General features: G+C 49.1%; 1 protein-coding gene across 2 annotated transcripts in view; it reads right to left on the bottom strand.

Moving 5' to 3' along the window:
* Positions 1-20,723, bottom strand: part of UFD1 (ubiquitin recognition factor in ER associated degradation 1) — a 47,046-nt gene that overhangs the window by 23,365 nt on the left and 2,958 nt on the right. For both annotated transcript variants that reach the window (XM_073559096.1, XM_073559095.1), the window contains exons 2-3: positions 18,496-18,628; positions 11,153-11,185 (exon numbers count right to left, since the gene is read on the bottom strand). In XM_073559096.1, coding sequence (XP_073415197.1) covers positions 11,153-11,185; positions 18,496-18,616 — 154 coding nt within the window. In that variant the 5' untranslated portion in view covers positions 18,617-18,628. The remainder of the gene's footprint in view (positions 1-11,152; positions 11,186-18,495; positions 18,629-20,723) is intronic.

Here is a 20,723-nt window from a genome sequence, read left to right as displayed (position 1 = left end):
TGGAAACTTGGGCCGAAAAGGTGGCAGATGTGGTTTGACAATGATAAATGTAAGGTTATACACATGGGAAGAAGGAATCAATATCACCATTACACACTGAATGGGAAAACTCTGGGTAAATCAGACACGGAGACGGACTTGGGGATCCTAGTTAAATGATAAACTTTCCTGGAACAGCCAGTGCCAGGCAGCAGCTGCCAATGCAAACAGGATCATGGGGTGCATTAAAAGAGGTCTGGATACACATGATGAGAGCATTATACTGCCTCTGTACAAATCCCTGGTTAGACCGCACATGGAGGACTGTGTACAGTTATGGGCACCGGTGCTCAGGGAGGATATAATGGTACTAGAGCGAGTTAAAGGAGGGCAACAACATTAATAAACGGGATGGTGGAACTAGAATACCCAGAGAGATTAGCAAAACCAGGATTTTTAGTTGCTTACCGTAAAATCTGTTTCTCTGAGCCTTCATTGGGGGACACAGGAAGCCGTGGGTGTATGCTGCTGCCACTAGGAGGCTGCCACTATGCAGAAAAAAAGTTAGCTCCTCCTCCGCAGTGTACACCCTACCGACAGGAAGTAGGATGTTCAGTTAGTGAGAAAGCAGTAGGAGAAGTAATCTGTAGACGAGATAAAAACACAGAAAACACAAATCCACACTAACAATATTATGCAGTAACTGAGCTGTTCAACTTGGGAGGGCGCTGTGTCCCCCAATGAAGGCTCAGAGAAACAGATTTTACGGTAAGCAACTAAAAATCCTGTTTTCTCTATCGCTTCATTGGGGGACACAGGAAACTATGGGACGTCCCAAAGCAGTCCCCAAGGGGAAGGAACAGCAAACAACTCCAATCAGGACAAGGAAGTCACCCTCGTCACCTGCAAGGTCACCTGCGAGGTCTTTTACCCCGACTGGCACTTGCCGAAGCTAGGCATGGGCTCTGAAGAAAACCTCATGGACCTGTGGAGGACATATCATCGCACTGAAAAGGTGCCAGACGAAGACCCAAAGAGTACCGCCAGGAGGACACACACTGCCCGGGCAGAGTGCATCATACTCAAAAGAACGCAGTCCTTTCTGAGCCGGCAACCCTACTAATGTCGACCAGATTCCGCGAGCAGACGCTGACCTGGAGGCCAGAGGACCTGTACACTTCAAGCCGGAGCTTGATAATTACCGTTGCGGTGGCAAGGTAGCCTGATGCGAGAGCGTCACGAAGTAAAAGTTCGAGGAGGACGAAAGAAAGGGAATTCAGGATGAAGCAGAGTGGACCCTTGATCCACAGGAAGTGCACCACGGCTGCTACAGGCTCTGTGAGACCCCAAGGGTGGTTGAGAGTCTGAAAGGACAGGCTACCAACTGGAAGGAAAAGGAACCCGTCCGTTGCAAACGCAGATGTCGCCAAGTCCTGAAGAAATCAGGACCTGGATAAGAGATTCATGGAACAAAGGAAAATCATGCGATTCACAGGAGGCAAATGCTGGACGAAGAAAATTTCATCCTGAGAAAAACAAGTATGGACTCAAACCAAGATCCCCAAAGTCACGCTGAGGAAAAAAGCCCTGAAGAATGAGGAGGTTTAGCCTGAAGAAGAAGAGCGCTTGTCCTTCCGGTGACCTCATCAATGATTTGGCCTATTGGAGCCACATGGAAAGAACGGAAAGTTGGTGAGGGACTTCTTTGGGGATAATTTCGCTCGTGAAACCGAAAGCCAAATGGAACCTTATATAGGAACGATAGGCAAAAACCCATGTCCCCATGCAAGAAAAAGTTTTGGACAGTGAGGATGGTCAAATCTTCTGACTGGTGTCCAGAAAGAATGCTCTGATGAGCAAGCTAGGCCACGCGGCTATAGAATTTTGCCAACTACTGTGTGAATTTGCCGTTGGCATCACTGAGGGATGCACTTCTGGGAGAGGAAGGACCATAGTGGTGGAAAACTTGGAACCGGAGGGTTCACAGCCACAGAAGTAGTCCAATTTTGCGAAGCACTCGGGAGAAAAGAGATATACCGATGCGCCCCCTTGTTTGGAATCGGCTGAAGTCCGTTCTGTGAGAAAATGACAGGACCTGAGAGCAGGCCACTGGGAACCTGCTAAAGAGTCGAACACTGGAAACGTATTGAATGGCACCTGGGAATAACCTGGATCTCATCGTCGCGAAGTAGGCTCAGGATGGCTAAGAAGAGACAACAGATTGCTCGACTAGGCAGGTAGAACGAAGGCTACTGGATTACTTTGAGATCAAAGGGAAGATAAACCCATCATTCAGGGATGAGGGTGGATATGGAAAAAATAGTCCAGCCAGACTTAGAAAAGAGATTAGTCGAGCAAGGAAAGTCCATGCAAAACATGGACTATGTCAACTGTAAGGAAAGTTGGCTCTAGGTAGATAAAATAGACCCCAGAGGACAACTAGGCTGTCGAAAGGCAGGTCAATCTGTATGACGATGTAAACAACCAAATCCATCCTGGACCCTCTGGAGCAGGGAGGGGATTGCGGTGAGTAGACCCACTTACCTAAGTCTAAGACAACACTCCCGGGGATAACAGGGAAAAGATACAATTCTAGCTGAAGGAAGAAACTCGTCATCACCAGACTCATTCTTGGATCCCAGACTGGAGCAGCTTTCTACCCTGGTCGATGCTTGCGCAGAGTCAGATTCCACTTTTGTCTGAGGTGGGATGCATTTTCCAGTCACGGTCAGAAGTTACCTGTCTGAGCTGCTGGAGGCTTTACCTGGCGTCTGTAAGAAAGAATAAGTAAGTTTCGACTGATAAGGAGCTTAGGCATTGTGGTAGCTCGAAGGACCTTAGGACAGACTAGAACCTATAAACTATTATTGGCCAAACATTAAAGATAGACGTAACACCTGCAGTAAAGATAGCCTGCGGACAGTACTGTAAACTGATCAGAGGCTGTGGCAAAAACTCCTGTGGGGCAACTCGCACATAGGGTCCAGAGCATGCCGCAGTAAAACCGCGACCATCCGTACCTGACACGAGAGTGTCTGACCCACCTGAGGGTGGAGAATCAAGTTATGTTGCTACCGAGATCCGCTCCGTTTGGACATGGTAGTGTATACGTTTAACTGTTAACAAACCACAGATGTTATTAACAATGAAATATGCATCTGAAAGGTGTGTTTGACTCACCTGGACGCGGCCTGAACCGCAGATGCAGCCCGTCAGGAGCAATAAATGCCGGCAACTCACCACGAGTGGTGATTAGACGGGAGCTTAGGCAAAAGCTGCAAAAGACTCAGATGAACGTGAAAGAGGACGCTCCTGACTCACCTGAAATGGGACAGTAGAGCCGGACCGGTGTAGTAGATGGACCTCGGGTACGTTTGAGTCACCAGAAAGACGGCATGTATTGTCTAAACATGTCTGGTAGAGGCCTATCCAAGTGCTCGATAAGAGATATAATACTGCTGCAATAGAGCGCGAGGAACCAGAAGGCGAGAGCGTCTAACTCACCTGAATACGGTACAGAACACCAGTACCACTGAAGCAGTCAACCCGATACACGTCTCTACAGTAATACGGCCGTTTCAACTACTGTACGTGGAAGGTGGTGCTTCTGAAGCCTGTATAGCGGATATAGCACAGCTGCCATTGGCTCTAAGTATCCTGTGAACAAATCAGCGTGGAGAGAACCCGGAGAAGGGAATTGGAGACAGCTATTTCGGTGTTGCGGTGCAGTCTAGGTCTGGATACCTGATGACATTAGGTAGAATAACGGTTTCTGTGTTGTGGTCAAGGACTGGGTACCTGACAGCATTAGGCAGAATAACGGCTTCTGTGTTGCGGTCTAGGTCTGGATACCTGACGACATTAGGTAGAATAACGGCTTCACGTGTAGTAAGCCGTACTACGAAGACTGTAGTAAAGTAGATTCTGAACAGTCAATTCTTCTGACGGTAGAACATTAGGCCTGGGATCAGAAAGAGACTAACTGCACTCTCTGTTGTGTGCTATGGTTCCAACCTCTGGACCAGCGAGTTGTGGTCAGCTTCTTTATCCACTGAACCACAGTAGACAATTGCCAGGTAGCACAAACTTCTATCCAGCTGGAAGGCCGGCCCAAACACTGCAGACGTGAAGAGATAGAAGCCGCACATTATTCTGCTTAGAGCAGTATGAAGCCAGTGTCCGGAGGGGGCTGCAGAAAAAAGGAAGGGCGAGTACCTGTGAGCAGTAGATATGGGAGCAGATGCTATGCCAGGGCTCCAGCACCTTTATGTGAGAAGCAATGGTTGAGTGTTGCTCTGCTGAAATCAAGGCACATATTTGAAATGGCCGAAAACACAACAGCCGTGTGACAAAATCAGATCTCCGATGAAAAAAACGTGCGAGTGAAACCCCCTACCAGGCCAACGCCATGCGGCAAATACAGAAGACAGCAGCGTGGCTCTCCAAGCCTCTGTGTGCTATGCCAGGCATACTGATGCACTAGAGACCATGCGGCAGAAGATTACAATTACGCCAGGAAAATACACGATTCTCAGAGTACTATTACGTCAGTGACTGTACAGTTCAAGAGTACAATTATTTCAGAGACTGTACGGCTCCAGAAAACCATTACGTTAGTGACTGTACTGCTCCAGGGACTGTACGACTATAGCGCATTTCACATGAGACGCAATAGATAAGATGGATCCTCTGCTCCGTCACTGGACCTGCGGAAAGTGTTGCCCTGCTTAAATTTACTATGAGGGGCTTATACTCCGCATTGTATCTGATTTGGCTGAGGGGAGATAGGCAGGAAACAGCTGGTCCTGTTCGGTGAAGGCACTAACCGTGTCCCACGTTGGGAGAATACGACCGCTGTGGTTGATGCCGACGCAGGGAGGATGCCGAGGTCCAGGAAGACATATATCAAGGCAGGACAGTCATTACCGGTGTGCTCACACCAATATGGCCACTCAGGGCCCCCACCTACCCGCCTTAGACAAGGGCGCGCTGTGCACAACTCCACTCTGCACAGCCCGAACGGGGGCGGAGCCAACCGTCGGCTCTGGGGACAGAAAGATGGCGGCGAAGAATATTCTCTCTGCGCCGCAAGGGAGGCCGGACGGAGGGTGGAGCTTGCACTAGGTGCAGGGAGCGGCTGAGGGAAGATGGGCGGGAAGAAAGCCCGCCCAAAACGAGAGGCGGGGCTACCGAGGCCGCAATTGAAGCCGGGGCCTAGAATAGATCCAGGAGACCGCCGACGAAGGGGGAGCGGGGCGGAGGCCTGAAAAATTCTGGAGTTATCACCTGGATCCTACCAGAAAGGTAGTCGGGTGTGGGGGGAAGCGGTGGGGCGGGATACCCGCGCTGAGGAGAGCAGGCTCTGCCCACCTTCGCCTATTCTGCTGAATAGGGTACCAGCTGGGGGAAGCCTGAAACACACAGCACTCGGCGAGCGGTGGTGAGGGCGTTGCCGACCTCGGCAGGGAATGAGCTCCCCACATGTGCGGCAGGAGAGCGGCCAGGGAGAGGGGAGGACTCGGCCCGATATAAGCCAGGCCTAGACTACTGGAACCTAAGGGATTTCCTTTTCTTTACCTATCTTCTTATGCAGCGTTTACCTCTTCTCCCTGTGGTGTCAGACGTCCGGAAACATGTTGCAGGATGTCACATCTCATCCAACTAACAGGCTCTGGTGGGCGAGTAGTTGGGAGACGAAGGGCCAGGACCAGGTCTGGATCACCTAAGCACGCTTCTGTGCTAGGGGTTTGGGTCCTGCCGGCTAGACGTATGAGGATATGGGGTGGCAGTACACGCCGTACTCATAGTCTCTTTGTGGGAGTACAGTTGTGACCTTTCACACTGTATCCCACCTGGTACCTGAAAAGGAACGACGCACATTGAGGTAGATAAGGGTCTAATGAAAGACCCGTGTCCACCTCCTACTGACACTAAGCTAAACTGGACATCCTACTTCCTGTCGGTAGGGTGTACACTGCGGAGGAGGAGCTAACTTTTCTGCATAGTGTCAGCCTCCTAGAGGCAGCAGCATACACCCATGGTTTCCTGTGTCCCCCAATGAAGCGATAGAGAAATTTGTATTATTCAGTCTAGAAAAAAGATGACTTAGGGGCGATCTAATAACCAAGTATATAAGAGGACAACACAAATATCGCTCCAAAGATCTGTTTATACCAAGGAAGGTAACAGTCACAAGGAGGCATTCTCTGCGCCTGGAGGAGAGAAGGTTTTTCCACAAACATAGAAGAGGATTCTTTACTGATAGGGCAGTGAGAATCTGGAATTCCTTGCCTGAGGAGGTGGTGATGGCGAACTAGTTGAGGGGTTGAAGAGAGGCCTGGATGTCTTCATGGAGCGTAACAATATTGTATCTTACAGTTATTAGGTTCTTTAGAAGGACGTAGATCTGGGGATTTATTCTGACGGAATAAAGGCTGAACTGGATGGACTAATGTCATTTTTTGGTCTTGCTAACTATGTCATTGGGGTCTGTCTAGCACCGTCAATGTGCAGCATGTATGAGATTGGGCACGGTCACTATTTTTCTCACATTGTTCTCCTGCTCATCTACTCAATAATGCTGATGATCTCATCTCCCGAGATTTTGGTGCTGAGATCACCATCTGCGCATGCGCCTCCCCCAGCAGCCATTTTCCCCAGAGTCCATCGCATAGGAAACTTTTATAAATGGGTCACCGAGGAGGAACAACAAAAAGCTAAGTCCAGAAAACCAGAGAGGTTGGTCACTATGCAGATTGCAGATCCCTGATCTTAACCACACAACTAACAGTAGCAGTGGAGCTTTCCTATGTTGTTCCTAGACGTCTTGTCACCGCCGGAGGACTACATAAACCTAAAGCAAGAAAAGGGAAAACTAGCTGCCCCAGAGCAGACCCCAAAGGAAAAGACAGCCCCCCACACATGTACTGACGGTGAAGCAAGATGAAAACACGTACACAGGCAGGAAAATAGGCTGAGCAAACGATGGGGCCCGACTAACTAGAAAGGACAGGAAAGGAAAGCCACTGTCTGCAATCTGCCAAAAAACCCTACCAAAAATAATGTCCAACACGTCTGATAGCAAAATTAACCCTGAAGTCACTAGACTTCTCCCACTATATTAGCACTCTGAAATATTCTGAAACAGAGCAAAAAGAGGCCAATCTGTTGTGAGTTCATTTTTCCCTTCACCAGTGAGGTCTGATGAACTCCCTCTTCTGGCGAAGGAAGGTAGTGAGGCTGATTACCAAACAGCTGAGCAGGTAGATGATGACTGGGTCACAGGAACTGATGACTGGATATAAGGCAGCCGACGCCCTGCTGCCTTGCTGGTGATTTTCCTGTTGGATTCTTGGAGACCAGTCTGATCTCTGCTTCTCAAAGCGAAGTTTTGCTCTGCTTTTTGCACACTTTAGTTCTGGTTTTGTTTGCCTTGTTTTTTGGCGTTCAGCCATCCCCGGCCGGGGGTGAGCTGAATTCCATTTTTGTCTCTGATCTGTTGATCTCTGGCTCTGTCTTCAGAATATACCTGAGTGCTGATATAGTCCTTTTGAAGCCTAGCGACTTCAGGGCCTGTTTTTCCTATCAGTCTGTTGGTACATTTTTGGATAGGGTTTTTGCGGATTGCAGACAGCAGCTTTTCTATCCTGTCCTATTTAGTTAGCTTGGGCCCCATCATTTGCTCAACCTATCTTTCTATCTGTGTTAGTGTTTTTCATCTTGCTTCACAGTCATTATATGTTGGGGGCTGCCTATTGTTCTGCGGCAACCTGATGTCTCACTCCCGTTTCAGGTAGAGGTGGACGCCTATGAGATTGGTGCAGGAGCTGTTTTGTCCCAAAAAGACCCTGTGACATCTAAAATGAATCCCTGTGCTTTCTTTTCCCGAAAGTTCTCCCCATCCGAACGTAACTATAATGTGGGGAATAGGGAACTGTTGGCCATGAAATGGGCATTTGAGGAGTGGAGACATTGGTTGGAGGGAGCTAAACACCAGGTCGTGGTCCTTACTGACCACAAGAATTTGATTTACCTGGAGTCGGCCAAACGCTTGAATCCTAGACAGGCTAGGTGGGCCTTGTTTTTCACACGTTTTGATTTTGTGGTCTCTTTTCTTCCTGGCACTAAGAATGTCAAGGCAGACGCCCTCTCTAGGAGTTTCTTTGCCGATTCTCCTGTTGTGACCAAGCCTGCTACCATCTTAGGCGAGGGGGTAGTTCTTTCTGCCATCTCGCCCGATTTGAGACGTGCTCTGGAAGAGTTTCAGGAGGACAAACCTGAGCGTTGTCCCAGTGGAAAGTTGTATGTTCCTGACCAGTGGAGGAAGAGAGTGATGTCTGAAGTTCATTGCTCTGCATTGGCTGGTCATCCAGGTATTTTTGGTACTAGAGATCTGGTGAGTCGGTCTTTTTGGTGGCCCGCCTTGTCTCGTGATGTCAGGAATTTTGTGCAGTCCTGTGGGACTTGCTCCCAGTCTAAACCTTGTTCTCGCTCTAGTGGGTTGTTGATGCCTTTGCCGGTGCCCAAGAGGCCATGGACCCATATTTCAATGGATTTTATCTCTGATATGCCTGTCTCTCAGAGAATGACTGTTATTTGGTTGATTTGTGATAGATTCTCTAAGATGGTCCATCTTGTACCACTCCCTAAGTTACCATCTTCCTCTGAGTTGGTGCCCTTGTTTTTGCAACAGGTAGTTTGCTTGCACGGGATTCCTGAGAACATTGTGTCTGACAGAGGAGTTCAGTTTGTGTCTAGATTTTGGAGGACTTTCTGTTCCAAGCTAGGAATTCAGTTGTCCTTCTCCTCTGCATTTCACCCTCAGACCAATGGGCAGATGGAGAGAACAAACCAGATCTTGGAGTCGTATTTGAGATGTTTTATTTCGGCTGATCAGGATGATTGGGTTTCATTTTTGCCCTTGGCCGAATTTGCTTTAAATAATAGAGCTAGTTCTGCCACTTTGATGTCACCTTTTTTTTGTAACTTTGGGTTTCATCCTCGATTTTCTTCAGGGCAGGTGGAGCCTTCTGCCTGCCCAGGTGTTGACACTGTGGTGGAGAGAATGCACCAGATCTGGAACCAAGTGGTGGATAAGTTGTCTCTCTCCCAGGAAAAAGCCCAGCGGTTTTCCAACCGGCATAGGACCATTTGTCCCCAGTTTGTTTAAGGTGGGTGATATGGTTTGGTTGTCATCAAAAAATATCGCCATGAAGGTGGCTTCTCCTAAGTTTAAGCCTAGATTTATTGGACCTTACAAGATTTTGGAGATTATTAATCCGGTCTCTTTTCGGTTGGCTCTTCCTGTCACATTTAAGATTCATAATGTGTTCCATAAGTCCTTGTTGAAGAGGTTTGTTGAACCAGTAGTTCCTGGGGTGGCACCTCCTGACCCTGTATTGGTTGAAGGTAACATGGAGTATGAGGTAGAGAAGATACTGGATTCCCGTCTGGCTAGATGGAGACTCCAGTATTTGGTTAAGTGGAAGAGTTATGGTCAGGAGGATAATTCCTGGGTCTCTGCCTCTGATATTCATGCCGAAAGATTGGTGCGTGCCTTTCATCGGGCTCACCCTGATCGCCCTGGTGGCATGGGTGAGGGTTCGGTGACCCCTCCTCAAGGGGGAGGTACTGTTGTGAGTTCATTTTTCCCTTCACCAGTGAGGCCTGATGAACTCCCTATTCTGGCGAAGGTAGTGAGGCTGATTACCAAACAGCTGAGCAGGTAGATGATGACTGGGTCACAGGAACTGATGACAGGATATAAGGCAACCGACGCCCTGCTGCCTTGCTGGTGATTTTCCTGCTGGATTCTTGGAGACCAGTCTGATCTCTGCTTCTCAAAGCGAAGTTTTGCTCTGCTTTTGTACACTTTAGTTCTGGTTTTGTTTGCCTTGTTTTTTGGAGTTCAGCCATCCCCGGCCGGGGGTGAGCTGAATTCCATTTTTGTCTCTGATCTGTTGATCTCTGGCTCTGTCTTCAGAATATACCTGAGTGCTGATATAGTCCTTTTGAAGCCTAGCGACTTCAGGGCCTGTTTTTCCTATCAGTCTGTTGGTACATTTTTTGGATAGGGTTTTTGCGGATTGCAGACAGCAGCTTTTCTATCTTGTCCTATTTAGTTAGCTTGGGCCCCATCATTTGCTCAACCTATCTTTCTATCTGTGTTAGTGTTTTTCATCTTGCTTCACAGTCATTATATGTTGGGGGCTGCCTATTGCTTTGGGGTCTGCTCTGGGGCAGTTTAGATTTCCCCTTTCTGTCTTTAGGCTGATTTAGTTCTCCGGCTGTGATCGAGGGGTCTAGGGCACCGTAGGAACCCCCCACGGCTACTGCTAGTTGTTGTGGATAGGTTCAGGGGTCTGCAATCCGATAGCTGCCAACTTCTCTGGTTTTCTGGACTTAGCTATTATTTTTGTTTTTGCCTCCTTCGGTGACTCATCCATTACACCAATCTAATAAGGGACAAAAAGGCAAATTGGCAAATACAGAAAAATAGGAGTGGAAGTTCAGCATAGCCCCAGCAGGGGCAGGCTGACCACACAAGAAACTGAATTGACCAACAAGCACAAGTGTGAACATTAGCAAAAAACAAACTTAACTTAAGAAGACTGGAAGAGAGCTGAAGTCCAAGACCTGAGAAGCAGACTGAATCACCAGCAGCAGGATAGGGCGTCGGCTGTCTTATATCCAGTATGATACTCCAGACATCCAATCGTTATCCTTCTCATCAGGTGGCAGATCACTACCACTTAAACCAACCTCACTACCTCCTGTCACCACCAGAGGGAGACCAGAAGAACTCTCAACTGGAGGAGCAGAAAATGAGCTCATAACAGGAATCCATGCAACTGCAGGAGCTCTGGCCTTTCACAAAATGTCAGCAGAGCCCCCACAGCACAGGAGACACCCGCAGAGGCGCACCGCACATCTGAACACCCCCTCATCCCAGCCTGCCGCAACGCTCCACTCTTTCCTCCTCCAGCAGCAACCCTGGGACCCTGCTCCATGGAAGTCATTAAGGTAAGCCGCATTATAAGATGCACCCCCATTTTCCCCCTAAATTTTGGGGAAAAGAAGTGCATCTTATAATCCGAAAAATAGGGTACATGGAATTCTAAAATGCAAGTGTGAAGGCAGGCTTACATCACCACGACTTGAAAAATACACTTACTTAGTTGATCCAGAGCAGATGGAGGCATGATAACTGAAAAAAAAAAAATAAAAAAAAATTAAACATATATTTCTGTTACATGCACAAACCATAAATTATAAACTACACAATAGCAAACTAATATTGCATATTGGTTGTACAGATCTTGTAACCTTCGAGTTTACTTTAAATATTCCTCTTGTGCTATCCAATACTTACAAGAAGCAAAAACAATTTAACAATTCATATAAAAATATATGCACATAGAAAAATATATATTTGTACACACAATCATAAGAAAAACTACCGTAAGCAGACCCTCTGTGAATTCAAATGTTTTATGAATCAGGATATAATAAATTAAAACAAATCTGGTGATTAGTTTAAAGAACACACAAGAGCTAAAGCTGAAAATCTAAAGGCCTCAGCATGTAAAATGTTCAAGATCCTGACAGTAAACTTAGAAAAAATACTGAACAAGTAAGGCTTGTTTGGAAGGGTAGCCAGTAATTATGAGCGAGTATACTCGTTACTCGAGATTTCCCGAGCATGCTCGGGTTGTCTCCGAGTATATTGGCGTACTCGGAGAGTTAGTTTTCGTCGTCTCAGCTGCATGATTTGCGACTTGTAGACAGCTTGAATACACGTGTGGGTGTGGAATGCCTGTTTGTAAGGAAATTCCTACATGTATTCAGGCTGTCTAGAAGTCGCAAATCATGCAGCTTAGACGACGAAAACTAACTCTCCGAGCACGCCAAAGTACTCGGACACCACCCGAGCATGCTTGGGAAATCTGTCACGCCGGCGCCGCCTGTCAGGTCGGTATCTGCGCCGCCTATCAGGTCGGGGCCGGCGTCGCCTGTCATGCCGGGTCCCGCTCTGCCTGCTCCCTGGGTCTCCCACCGGCTCACCGCTCCAGCCGCCACGCGGCACCCCCGGTCTCCCGTCCTGCAGCTCTGCATAGGGCTTCCTCCTCTGCTCCTGTCTCAGGAATGCGCCTTAGGCCACGGGCGCGCGCTCTTCCCTTCACTTAACCCCTGCTGCACCAGCCCTGTGGAGCGATTACCAATCAAGCTCCAGCACAGGGTATATCAGGCGGCTCCTCCCTCATAGAGGCGCCTGATTATTGTGTGCCTTCCGTACGGAGATTTTGGCCCCGTCTGGTCGCTCCTGACTCCGGTCGCTCCTGACTCCGGTCGCTCCTGACCCTCTGCCTTGGTTGTCTCATCCGCACCCGAGCCGCCCCTCTTGGTACCAGCTGTCGCGGTATTCGACTCCTTCGGGCCTGCTCCTAACGGTCCCTGTATAGGGGTCAGCACCACCTGGCCAGCTCGCCCCAGGGATCCCGGTACCGTGACCCAGAGGGTCCACTCTTGCTACTCCTGACAGTATAATCAGGCCATGGACCCCGTTGGTGCCTCGGCAGCCACCCAAAAAGAACTACTCTTTTTGCAGGAAAACCAAACCCGGATTATGGCTTTTATGAAGTCCATGGACACTCGGTTATCCGCCATTCAAACCTCCGATCCAGGGAGCGCCCCTCTGCTGGCGGGACTCCAGCAGGAGCTCTCGCAGCAGCATGATACCCAGTCCCATATTCTAAATTACATGGCGTCAGTTGATGACCGTTTGCAGTCCCTGCAGTCGTCCGCAGTGGCCTCTGCCCCGCCCCGCGACCCTGCACCTCACCCACCGCCACGTTTGGGGAAGCCTCCTAGGTATAGTGGGGATCCCAAATTGTGCCGGGGGTTTCTCAACCAGTGCCACCTACATTTCAAGCTGCTGCCCCAGCAATACCCGTCTGATAGGGCTAAGGTGGCATTTATCGTGTCCCATCTCGAGGGGGAGGCCTTGGCATGGGTGAACCCCCTGTGGGAGTGGAATGATCCAGTGGTATCCAGCCTACAAGACTTCCTGGACACTTTCCACCGGGTCTTTGACGAGCCCGGGCGTCTGGCCTCCACCACGGAGTCCCTTTTCAATCTCCGACAGGGAATTCTTACCGTGGACAGTACGCTATTCGCTTCGGGACACTGGCCTCAGAGCTGGGGTGGAATAATGAGACGCTGGTAGGGGCCTTTTGGAGGGGGCTTTCGGGGAAAATCAAGGATGAGCTTGCTGGTCGGGACACCCCCACCTCTTTAGAGGACCATAGATCCCTGGCTACTCGTATTGACTTGCTGTTCCAGGAACGCTCTCGCGAGACAGTCAGGGAGAGAGGCCCGTCTAGGTTCAATCCAGCCCCCAGCCCTCGTTTGTCCAAGCCTGCCAGTAGTTCTGCCCCGAAGCCCATGCAGGTTGATCGCGTTAAGCTATCGGAGCTGCGGTGCAGGGAAAGATTAGATCAAGGATTATGCCTCTATTGTGGTGGAGCCAACCACTTTCTGCGTTTCTGTCCGGAGAGGCCGGGAAACTCCTCCGCCTAGGCCAGCAGGTCGCATAAGCCAGTCCTTGCTTGGCACTCCAGGGAAATCCTTCGCTGGCGTCACTCTTGCCAAGAACGTTGTCTGCTGCCTGTTACCCGTACTAGTCTGCACCAAGTGCCCGTGGACCTTCCGGGGCTTCCCGTGGCCTACCATTCGTTTGCGGATGTCTTCAACAAGAAGGAAACTGAGACCCTTCCTCCGCATCGGGCCTACGATTGCCCAATCGAGCTAGTTCCTGGAGCTACTCCTCCCAGGGGAAGAATATACCCGTTGTCGCCTGCAGAAACCTCAGCCATGACGGAATACATCTAGGAGAACTTGGCCAGGGGCTTTATCTGGATGTCATCTTCTCCAGCAGGGGCCGGGTTTTTCTTTGTTCGTAAGAAGGATGGATCCCTTCGACCTTGCATTGACTACCGAGGCTTAAATAACATCACGGTCAAGAATAGGTATCCTCTACCACTTATCCCCGAACTGTCTGACCGCTTGCGTGGTGCCCGGATGTTTACCAAACTGGATTTACGGGGGGCTTACAATTTGGTCCGAATGCGTGCCGGAGATGAGTGGAAGACCGCCTTCAACACGCGGGATGGCCATTATGAATATTTGGTCATGCCCTTTGGGCTTTGTAACGCCCCAGCGGTCTTCCAAGAATTTGTTAGCGACGTCTTCCAAGATCTTCTGTACTCGTGCTTCGTGGTGTATTTAGATGACATCCTCATCTTTTCATCAGACCTGTCCTCTCACAGGAGGAGTGTTCGCCTGGTCTTGCAACGCCTGCGGGAGAATCAACTTTATGCCAAGATAGAGAAATGCTTGGTTGAGCAGACCTCCCTACCCTTCTTGGGGTATATCATCACGGACTCGGGGTTGCGAATGGACCCAGAGAAATTGACCGCGGTGCTCAAATGGCCGCGACCTGTCGGAGTGAAAGCCATTCAACGTTTCTTGGGCTTCGCAAATTACTATAGGCAATTCGTCCCACACTTCTCTGCTTTAATCAAGCCTATTGTTGCCCTTACCTGGAAGGGAGCAAGACCGAACATCTGGCCCTCAGAAGCTGAAGACTCATTCCTCGCCCTGAAGCGGGCCTTTGCCACGGCTCTGGTTTTGCATCAGCCAGAGGTCAGCAAGCCCTTTGTCTTGGAGGTAGATGCATCTTCTACTGGGGCTGGGGCGATTCTTTCCCAAAAGACATCTACTGGGCGCTTGGCTCCGTGCGGGTTCTTCTCCAAGTCATTTTCACCCGCAGAATGTAACTACACGATTGGGGATCGAGAGTTGCTGGCCATAAAGATGGCGCTGGAGGAGTGGCGTTATCTCCTGGAGGGGGCAGTCCATCCCTTCACCATATTCACTGACCACAAAAACTTGGCCTACCTCCAGTCGGCTCAAAGACTCAACTCCAGACAAGCCAGGTGGTAATTGTTTTTCTCTCGCTTCGACTTCGAGCTCCACTTCCGACCGGTGACAAAAATACCAAAGCAGATGCTCTCTCCCGGTCCCTGCAGTCACCCGAAGTGGAGGAGGCTCCGTCGCATGTTATCGATCCTGCCCGGTTTATCATGGTAGCTCCTGTGAGTCTTCATTCCGTGCCGCCTGGCAAGACCCTCGCCCCGCAAGGCAAAAGGGTAGACGTACTATGCTGGGGCCACTCCTCCAAGATCGCTGGACATGTGGGCATCAAGAAGACCCTTGCGCTGGTTTCCCGTTATTACTGGTGGCCTTCTCTCCGCCAAGATGTGTTAAACTTCGTGGCCTCCTGCTCAATTTGCGCCAGGAACAAGGTACCTAGAAGCTTGTCCTCCGGCCTCCTTCAGCCGTTGCCTGTTCCCGAAGCTCCTTGGCAACACATCGCCATGGATTTTGTTACCGACTTACCCCGCTCTTCTGGATGTACGACTGTTCTGGTAGTAGTCGATCGGTTTTCCAAAATGGCCCATTTTGTCTCGTTACCCGGCTTGCCCACGGCCTCCGAATTGGCTAAAATCTTCATTCATCAGATTTTCAGATTACACGGGCTTCCTCAGCGAATCGTGTCTGACCGCGGGGTACAGTTTACCTCCCGCTTCTAGAGAGCACTCTGTAAACTCTTGGGCATATCTCTGGATTTCTCTTCCGCTTATCATCCACAGACCAATGGGCAAGTCGAACGGGTCAGTCTTGACCTCCTACCTGCGGAACTTCTCTAACGCCCATCATGACAATTGGGTCGATCTTCTTCCATGGGCAGAGTTCGCCCATAACAATCATTCCAATTAATCCACCACCAAGTTTCCGTTTTTTGTGGTCTCCGGTCAGAACCCAGGTGTACCTCTTCCAGTATCTTCATCCTCGGGCGTACCCGCCGCTGATGCCCTCTCCCAAGAGTTTTCCCAGGTCTGGAGGAAGACCAAGGAGGCTCTTATACAAGCCGCGGCCTGGATGAAAAAAACATGCCAAGAGGCGGAGGTATCTCCCACCATACCATCCAGGAGACAAGGTCTGGCTGTCGACCAAGCACATCCGCTTGAAAACCCCTTCTTATAAATTAGGCCCCCAGTACATAGGTCCCTTCGAGATTCTTGGTCGCATCAACAATACGGCCTATAGATTGAGGCTGCCTGCTTCACTCCGGGTCCATAACGCCTTCCATGTCTCGCTCCTGAAACCGGTCATCCTCAATCAGTTCTTCCCTGCGCCGCCTGTTGTTCCTCAGCCAGTAGGGGCCGATTATATCTTTGAAGTGAGAGATATTTTGGCCATGAAAAAGGTTAGGGGAAAGACATTTTTCCTCATCGGTTGGAGAGGGTTCGGTCCTGAGGAGAGGTCTTGGGAACCGCGAGAGAAAGTGGATGCTCCGCGCATCATAGACCAATTCTTGGCCAATCTCAGAAGGAGGAGACGTAAAGGGGGGGTACTGTCACGCCGGCGCCGCCTGTCGGGTCGGTATCAGCGCCGCCTGTCAGGTCGGGGCCGGCATCGCCTGTCATGCCGGGTCCCGCTCTACCTGCTCCTGCTCCCTGGGTCTCGCCCCGGCTCCCCGCTCACCGCTCCAGCCGCTGCGCGGCACCCCCGGTCTCCTGTCCTGCAGCTCTGAACAGGGCTTCCTCCTCCTCCTCTGGTCCTGTCTCGGGCATGCGCCTTAGGCCACGGGCGCGCGCTCTTCCTCTCACTTAACCCCTGCTGCACCAGCCCTGTGGAGCGATTACCAATCAAGCTCCAGCACAGGGTATATCAGGCGGCTCCTCCCTCATGGAGGCGCCTGATTATTGTGTGCCTTCCGTACAGTACTCTGGCCCCGTCTGGTCACTCCTGACTCCGGTCGCTCCTGACTCCGGTCGCTCCTGACTCCGGTCGCTCCTGACCCTCTGCCTTGGTTGTCTCATCCGCACCTGAGCCGCCCCTCTTGGTACCAGCTGTCGCGGTATTCGACTCCTTCGGGCCTGCTCCTAACGGTCCCTGTATAGGGGTCGGCACCACCTGGCCAGCTCACCCCAGGGATCCCGGTACCGTGACCCAGAGGGTCTACTCTTGCTACTCCTGACAAAATCTCAAGTAGTGAGTATATTCGCTCATCACTAGTAGCCAGGAGAAAGCCTCTTTCTAAAAAGAACATGACATTGTGGCTAAAGTTAGCAAAGTTTCATCTGAACAAGTCATAAGACTTCTGGAAAAATGTACTTTGAGAAGACAAGACCAAGTTGGAGATGTAGATGCACACAATGGTCCTTAAATATAACAAAAAACCAAACCCGAAGAAGCTGGGTGAAATGCGCGCGTCGGGGCTGGATGCTACAAAGTCCTGATTGAGGCACATTAGTGACACTCGGGTAATCCTCATATTTATTGTGGATATATCATATTTGACCACCTACGCTGTATACCTTAAATTTATCTTTTTTATTTACTGACATGTTTTATGAATATGCAAAACAGAAGCCGCGGAGACACCATCACGTGTTTCTCAACGCAAGCAATGACCAGCCAGGTCTTTGCCCGGGAAGGAACAACCACGGGAAGGGCAGTCTCCAATGAAGGAAACCACCTATGCCAAAACATGGTATCCATCCACATACAGCTGTTTCGGGGTATTGCCCCTCATCAGTGTGGAGTAGGAAACTGGCTGGTAGGAGCAATGCCTAGTAAAAAGACTATGAAGAGGAGGATGAATGAACTCATGGAGATCAACATCCGACACTGCGGAGACACCATCACGTGTTTCTCAACGCAGTGATTCTAGAGCACTGCCCCCATCCCTTATGGGAAATATGTAAAACATGCAAAACAGAAGCCGCGGAGACACCATCACGTGTTTCTCAACACCCCGAAACAGCTGTATGTGGATGGATACCATGTTTTGGCATAGGTGGTTTCCTTCATTGGAGACTGCCCTTCCCGTGGTTGTTCCTTCCCGGGCAAAGACCTGGCTGGTCATTGCTTGCGTTGAGAAACACGTGATGGTGTCTCCGCGGCTTCTGTTTTGCATGTTTTACATATTTCCCATAAGGGATGGGGGCAGTGCTCTAGAATCACTGCGTTGAGAAACACGTGATGGTGTCTCCGCAGTGTCGGATGTTGATCTCCATGAATTCATTCATCCTCATGTTTTATGAATAGGCATATGATTACCTGTGTGGTAACATAAATGCTAATAACTAAATTAGACAGCCGGCGTTAATTTTGCCATTCCCTGAAGGGAGTGAGTGAAAAGATCAAAAGAAGGGGAACCATGTAGTGGGTAGACATTGCGAACGATAAATATATCAATTTATCATTCCTGGGGAGAAAAAAAACAAAACTAACAGCTACAGGATTGGTGGAGAATATTCTCCAAAATCCATGAATAGAGTGCCAGCTGGTTGCCGTCCTAAGGTCCCACTGTACACTACATCAGCCATATGTTCATACAAACTCACACACATGCAACACAATCCATAATAATGCTCCGTAACATACTTTTCCCTCCTTTTTCTACATCAGAGCGGTCATTTGGTCCTGCCAGCATGGAAACAGAATAGCAGCGGTACTGTGTGGAAAATCGATTCTGAAAAACCCGAGGTATTGGATGGTCAAACATGTTAAATGAAAACTGGAAAAGAAACAAGAAAAAATTAGTATGGCAAGATACGGTCACAAAAAGAAGCATATAATACTATGAATCTAAGAAAGCTAGCAGTCATTGTTAGACGATTTCATAGTCGGAATATGGACCACAATGTACGTGGGTCTCCAGACCTGAACTACCCCAGCATCAGGGCTCATGTAGACGACTGTTTTTTGTCCGAGTACGATCCGACAAAACATCAGATTCTACTCAGACCAATGTTAGTCTATAGGGCCGTGCAAAAGTCTGATTTTTTTTTTCCTTGGAAGAGTCATTTCGGGAAAAAAAAAACCAAAAAAAACCCAAACCACAGCATGTTCAATTCGCATCCAATATTTTGATCGCACTCGGCCATGTAAGTCAAGGAGTCAGTTGAAAACATTGAACTGCCATCGAATTGCATCTGAGTGCAGTCCGGTTTCCACAGAAAGACAGAGTGGAAAATCCTTCCTCCCCAATCTTGACCTCATCCGAGAAAATCGGATCACACTATGATCAGAGTTTGATCAAAGTATGATAGCAAAATCGCCCCACTTCACTCGGATGAAGGAGAATACGCTGGTGTCACCCTAACCCCATAAGCATTTATGAGATTGTCAAGTTTGAGTCAGACGAGCTGCTAGCCCTGAACATAGCGGTGCTTACTCAGACTCTGAAACTGCACTTAAAAAATAACTACCTACATTTCCATGGTGCTCAATGCGGGCCTGTCAACAGCTTTTTCATAATTTTTCAAGAAAAAGATAGAGAACTGCTATCCATGCTTGGCCAGCGTCAGTACCCAGGAAACTGCTAGGGCCCCAAGCAGGCGAGGGCCACACCGCTGCTTGCGCCAGGCCCAGCACTTGCGATGCTTACCTTTCCCCGTTCCACTGGCGTCTTCCACATCTCCTGACTGTGACGTTCAGGTCAGAGGGCGCAATGACGTTACGTCTGTGCACCCTCTGCCTGAGCAGTCACAGCACAGAGAGCCGGAAGACGGCGACACTGAGGAGTCCGGAGCAGAACAGCGGCGAGTGGTGTTTCATTTTTTTTTTATGTATGGAGCAATATGGGGACCATCAGAAGGGGCCAATTAAACACAGATCAGTATATGGGGCCCATTACATATGGAGCAGTATATGGGACGCATTACATAATGAGCAGTATATGGGGCCCATCATATACTGAAGCATCATATGGTGCATTATGTAAGGAGCAATATATGGAGCATTATATGGGTCGCATTATTCTGTATGTAGCACTATGTTGTGCCCATAATACTGTAAGGAGCACTATATGGTGCCAATAATACTGTATAGAGCGCTATGTGGTGCCCATAATACTGTATGGAGGACTATACTGTCTGATTTCTGAGCCATTGATATCACTCATGTAATATAAGTGAAATCTTTGGCATTGTAGGGGCCTACTGAGACTCTTTCGCCCGGGGCCCACGAAAACCTGAAGCCGGCCCTGTATCCAGGGATGCCAATTGATTTCAGCTCTTAGAATGCAGTTCTACAAGTAGCCACACAAAGTCCTTCCCTGCACACCACTACTGGCCACCAGCTCTGCTGCACAGCACTGATCTCAGGATCGATAGTGCTGCTGGCTGTCAAAACTCCAATTAGCAGGTGATGGCATATCTTACAGAAAACCCATTTTATTTCCTCATTCATTTCAATATATTTCTGATGGAAAATACCATTAGTCAGAGCTACCCCACTCCATCCTTTTTGTTCTATATATATACATTTTTTGACAATAGCTATTTAAAGGCGTAGTCTCCCTGTTGTGATAGTTGTACATATAGCAAAAGACTACAGGGATTGGCTGCAGTGCATTGCTACTGGACAAGTAAAATAACAAAAAAAGAAAAACTACATCAGGGAACACAAGAGCATTGAGGGATTTCTGCAAGGAGTATTGATTATTTTTTTTGGTATGGTGTTAGGACATCTTTTTTTAAGTCCTGAAAAAGTAAAGTATTTGGCACCGTAAACCACCTGATGTAAACATCTCGGATGTGAATGAAATAGGGATGCTTCCAATTTGATCTGTTAAAGAGAGATCCATTAGAGAGAGAAGCTTTGATCTA

This window comes from Dendrobates tinctorius, unplaced genomic scaffold, assembly GCF_039654945.1.
Source record: "Dendrobates tinctorius isolate UK_male_01 unplaced genomic scaffold, ASM3965494v1 ptg000265l, whole genome shotgun sequence".
NCBI classification, from domain to species: Eukaryota; Metazoa; Chordata; class Amphibia; order Anura; family Dendrobatidae; genus Dendrobates; species Dendrobates tinctorius.
Note: the sequence above shows the minus strand (reverse complement) of the source record. Positions and strands in the feature narration are given on the sequence as shown.